This window comes from Halyomorpha halys, unplaced genomic scaffold (genome assembly GCF_000696795.3).
Source record: "Halyomorpha halys isolate HHAL.00 unplaced genomic scaffold, Hhal_1.1 Scaffold150.1, whole genome shotgun sequence".
Classification (NCBI taxonomy): Eukaryota; Metazoa; Arthropoda; class Insecta; order Hemiptera; family Pentatomidae; genus Halyomorpha; species Halyomorpha halys.
In genome coordinates, this window is record NW_027113424.1 from 1,056,236 (window position 1) to 1,062,235 (window position 6,000).

A 6,000-nucleotide genomic window follows, 5' to 3' on the forward strand; every position below is an offset into this window, starting at 1 on the left:
TAAGCCGAATAGATATATTTCGAGTTCATTACTCATGACTTTTTCATGTGATAAGTAATTTTAACAAATTTAGTGACCAAATCAATTTTTTTTTTCTTCAATTTTTGGAAAAGTATTCATTCTTTGAAGAACTGTATCAAAACATAGCAAGTGAACTGGAATCTCAAATTGTAACAAATAAATCTAGTTTGAAAAAAGCTAGCAAATTTATCTGTCAGTGGGATACTTTGGAAGAGATGTACTTTGATAAGAAACTGAAAATAATGCAGAATTGCAACATAAAATGAAAATGGAACTATTTATAATACAACTTATAGTTTTTAAGAAATGTTGGTTGTGTAACTTATGTTTAACTGGATTCTAGTTCCTAAGAATTATTTCTTGTCTGTAATATCCGATATCAGAAGTAAGGTCAATAGATAGGTCTGCATCTTTTGAATACAGATACAACTAACTGCATATTGGAGGTCGAAATTATCATGTGCTGTGTTAGTTCTTAAACTGGGGTAGTGAAAAATCAGTAAGGCTACCAAAGCTAAACACCAGAGATATATATAGATACAAAGGTGGCATGTAAGCACTTCGTTTCAATGTCCAATGGAGTTTTGTCAGTTCTCATGATTATTACTTTCTTATACATATATTTAGCAGAAATCAACCAATAAAATAGTGATTAAATTATATATGACACAAACTGTCTTTAAAATAATCATTATAGATTAATTTGGGATTACAAAAGTTAAGTTCTTTTGTTGAAAATGATTTTTTAACTTACATATTTTTCCAAGAAATGATTTCTGAACATGTAGTTAATTATCCAGTGTTTGAGTACAAAATCCTCAATTTGGTTTCAATAAATCTTTTACTAAGAGTTAAGAGATATTCACAGTAGACGCAAGGTGGCATCAAAACCTATTTTTAGGATGAAGTTCCCTCACATTCCAGGTTACTGAAATATCCTGATATGACTAATAATTGACATATCTTTTTTTTGGTTGACCTTACAGACCTTATAAAACCAGCCTTCTCCACGCCTGCCTGTCTTGGGCTACTGCTTTCCAGTTTGCTGCATGCAGCTCTTTCTCATCTTTGTGGATTATGTCTATCAAGCTGATTTTTGGCCTCCCAGTAGATATAGCTAATATGAAATAACTTCTATAAAAATATCTACTAATGTTATATTGAAAAATCTACCAACACAACATAAAACGTTAGATGCGTGTCATATGTTTAATTTCTTGTGTATCATGACAGCATATTTGTATTAGTGTCCCTTAGTTTGTGAAATTTCCTGACTTAAAGTTTTTTTTTCATAAAACTCCCAGAATTTTCAAAATTGTCTGACTTCATATATTTCAGCTCGAGCAGATACACTGTTCATGTAATTAAAATTTCTTTTATAAATACTATTATGTTAAGTTAAATAAACTTGCAGGATGTTTGCTGCTGCATTTATATAAAATTAATTTAATATAAAGTATACTTTTGTAGACGGGAATAGTAATTTTGCTGAACTAACTTGGCGCAAGAAATGTTCCATCATTTTTTGACAGTTTTTTTTTTCACAGACAAAATATCTATAACGTGATACATGTTCCAATTTATTAAGTATTATTATCTCCTTTGAAATAGAAAAACTAAACAAATAGCTTAATTTAATTTAAATTATATAAAACATTTGTGTATAGGGAATAATTTTTAATATAAACATACCATCACAGTGTTATGAGCATGTAAGAATATGCCACAAATATATATTTCTTTCAATATTTACAAATATACAATGTTGACATTAAAAAAAATCGAAAATAAGGGAGCCAGTGAAAATATAACATATAAATTTGAATGTAACAAATAGATATAGGCACAAATAAGAGAAATCAAAGTAACCTCTGATTACGATAAATTAAAGTAACAATAATTTTCAAGCAATTATACTCTCTTATGTGAGCCAAGAACAGAAATCAAAATTAATGAAAACATTGATGTTATTCGCTAATATTGCCATCTACCAACACATAATTGAACTTTTTTAAATATCTCAAATAAAACACTCATGATATAATACAGTATGTAAATTGTCTTTAGTTACAATTTTTATTTCAGTTTATTTTTTTTTTTTTCGATATTACTATCTATTTTTACTTATTTAATAAAAAGATATGTTATACAAAACATATTATCTATTGCTACTGTTATGATCCTGAAATTTTATATGCACTAATACATCACAAAATAGTAATTATAGGCCAGCTCATTAACTAGAAATTTAGCAACATATAAACATAAAAAAAAAAAAAAAAATGACATTTATAAAAATATTTAATTTCTAATAATTTATAGCATTAAATAATCAATATTAGCCGAGCTTCGACATTTTTAATATTTTTTTTAGCCGAATCAGAAATATTAACTACGGTTAACTGTTTTAGACTAAAAAAAAAAAAAAAATAACATTTATAAAAATATTTAATTTCTAATAATTTATAGCATTAAATAATCAATATTAGCCGAGCTTCGACATTTTTAATATTTTTTTTAGCCGAATCAGAAATATTAACTACGGTTAACTGTTTTAGACTATAAAACAACAGAAAATTATTTATTTTTAAATGTACGGTAGATGACACTGAAGATAATACATATATAAAATAAAAAAAATAATAAAAAATCAATCCCAATAGGTGAGAAGCGTTACAATAAAACAATAAAGTTAGATGATTATCTAAAATAACATTTTTTTTCTATAAATACATCTAACACAAGATTCCATAATTGTGGAATATTATTAACGTAATTCCCTTTTGCCGAACTTGTTTCTATCATTATTAAATACAATAGATCAAAAGCTTAGCAAATATTAAAAATGAAATATCTGTAAACAATCATCTTATGACATACTTAGAGGAATCATTGTCCATTCTATACAGTCAATATTTTAGAGCCTTGTAATATTTTAGAGGAACAATACACAACATGAAATGATAAGAAGCATGATGCTGTCTTCTGATTAAAAATGTCTTATAAATATTATATTGAACCTTTTTAAATTGAAAATTTAAATATTTCATAACTAACATTTCCAAAAAAATGTAATAGAATGCTAAAACCTTGCTGTGCATATCATAATTTAAAGGTATTAATAATAAATATATGACATGCAATAAAACACTAAGTCTCTTAGTATGTATATATGATAATTCATTACTTTGCTAGAAATTTCAAGTGTTTATAAAACTGTAGATAGTTTACGTCTTAAGTTGTGGTTTGACTATATAGGATATGGTAGGGAAGAAGCAGATATCAAAGCATCTTCAATTTAATGAAGTAAATCAAATAATATAAAATGCCATTTTATTAAATATATACAATAATATTTGCAATAGATAACACTAAGTGTCAAACATAAGTTAATTTATCTTATAAAATAAAACAATTCAATTTAAAATTTATTATAAGAATCTTGGAAAAATAAAATACATTTAATAATATTCAACAAGTTCATTCTTCTCTGAAAATAGTTTTAAAAAAATAAAATAAAAATATATAGATACATAAACTTGGGTCGAATTGTGGAAAATTAATAATTTCATTAAAATATTAAGAGTTTAATCAGATTTAGTAATTAATAACAATTCTAGAAAACAGCACCATGATAGTTATATTACACAATTGAAATATCTTCATAAATATGCAAAATATTAATACATTGCATTTTGTACTGGCTATTTTTAATATATTATCTAAACTAACATAAATAAATGCCAATTATTGTAATTTAAGTAGCACTCGAGTTCATAATATGTATACATATTACAAAATATTATATGCTTTAAAATAAATTAAATCAAAATAAAACTTATTAAAAAATAATAATAATAATAAAAACCAGCAACAACAAATAAACTTATCAGACAACAACGGGCAAATTTGATTACTGATACTCCCTAATGAAATAATTTTGTAATCTTCCGATTTGAACAATTATTTAAAAAAATGTCTATTAACAAATAATAACTTCAATTATATTACTATACATAAAGAAAAAGCGATAACATCGCCAGCTATACACAAATAATTTACAATGGCCGGTTAATCTGAGGCCCCAAAGGTGGGGAGCACCGTTAAAGCAACAACCATAGCTAGGCAGCATCCAATACCTTTGATCTTTAGACTCGTTAACTTTTCTTAACCATGAAAGAAAATCCAATGTATACAATAGAAGTCTCAAAATGAAGTGGTCTGGAATGCCTTGCCATATTTCAATTTGGTAACAATATGAAATACAACTAAAACCGAGTTCCCTTACACCTACGGTAGAGTTCAGAGGAACAAACTACACAATGTTCTACAAAGCCAGGGGCTTAAAATATAAAAATATCATATTAAAATAAATAACATAGAATAATGCAAATATACATATTACAAGAGGGTAAGGGTTTGGAGGGCAGAGCATAAATAACAGGGAGACATTAAATGCTACGGTACTCTGTTCCGGGCTTCAAATGGAAGGAGGGGTTCAATTGTTGGCTAGGGTAACGGCTGGCTGCTCTCGTCGCCGCCTTCTTCCTCAGGAGAGTTCTCTCTTTCACCTGTTGAAGTATCTTGAAGGGTCTAGAACAAAAATTAAAACAATATCATTCGTTGAACTACTAAACCTATGTTTAATTATTGTTGTATATATTTTTTATTTGTCTTCCACTTTTACTGCTTGGTCTTACAATTAGACAAGAGTAAATTTATTTATTTATCAATAACCCCATCAGACTTATTTTTGAGTTATGTGAAACCCATGCCAACTATATTTTGAAGGAAATCCTTTCACCTCATGATAACTTTGGAAACTTGTTTTAATGTCATATTTTGAAACAAGAATAAAAAAATTAATATTTTATTGAAATAATTTTTAAATTTTATATCTCATTGCTAATACGTTATTAGTCATGTTCATTATTAGAGGCCATGTTGGTTGAATATATCAACAAAAAAAATTGTTCCTGCATGCAGGATCACTTAGTAATTGGAATTAAAAAATCTTTGGGACGTCTCTGATGATCGGCAATAGTTTGGCAAACCATTGGGTTATTGTAGTAAACTATTAATTGATAACAAGTTCATCCTGGGACAATTTTGATAAATTCCACTGGGGGCTTGAGCAGTCCCAGCCACTGTTAACAATCCAAGTGACTTCAACTAAAAATTAAAGATTTATGACACAAGTTATGATGTTAATATAATAGGTTTACTATACTTTGTATAAATAACAAACTAAATTTTGGTCGAACTTGAAAGTTTAAAATTTTTTTTCTGGCAGTCCCATGGTGCTCACAATTTTTTTTTCCTCCTATGACTACACTCAATAAATTTAAATACTCTTTCATCAAAGTCACACAAATTGAATGTAACTATGTCTAAGAAACAGACAATTTTTTTTTTGGGACGGTCATCACCACTTTTACAAGGGACAAGGGCAGTTTCAGGACCACAAAAAATTGAAACAACTAGAAATTAGGAATTATAATAATTTTTGCCAAAATTTATAACAATAATACTAAAAAAGGTTTAGGTATGAAGCGAAAGTTTGAAGTTTTTGCTTATCAGTCCTATGATTTCACTTAAACAAAAATCACTATATTATTTTTAGAACATTGAAAAAAATCTTCTAGCTTTACTTTATGTATTTAAACTGTATTAAATAAATATCTAACCTCAGAAGAAAGAGGAGGTTGTACATTTTCAGATTGGGAACTTTCTTGCTCTAGGAAACCTTAAAAAAAAAAAAAAAAAAAAAAAAATAGAATCTAATGATAATAGTTGTATTAATAAATTAGTATTTATCAAAATAAATTGATAGTTACCATTATGTTCATGTCTCTCATGCATGGCATGAATCCGTTCTCGAGATTTCTGAAGCTCTTTTCTTAATCTTTCCCTTTCTTCATCTCTCTCATTCATTACATTCTAAAATCCAAATGAATATTTTAAACAGTAATTAATATA

At 27.1% G+C, this 6,000-nt stretch overlaps 1 protein-coding gene across 2 annotated transcripts in view; it reads right to left on the reverse strand.

Moving 5' to 3' along the window:
* Positions 1-1,715: 1,715 nt before the first annotated feature.
* The window catches only part of LOC106678625 (rho guanine nucleotide exchange factor 12), a gene marked incomplete at its 5' end in the record, with an annotated part of 168,514 nt that continues 164,229 nt past the window's right edge, over positions 1,716-6,000 (reverse strand). For both annotated transcript variants that reach the window (XM_067050934.1, XM_014417247.3), the window contains 3 exon segments: positions 1,716-4,614; positions 5,709-5,767; positions 5,859-5,961. In XM_067050934.1, coding sequence (XP_066907035.1) covers positions 4,531-4,614; positions 5,709-5,767; positions 5,859-5,961 — 246 coding nt within the window.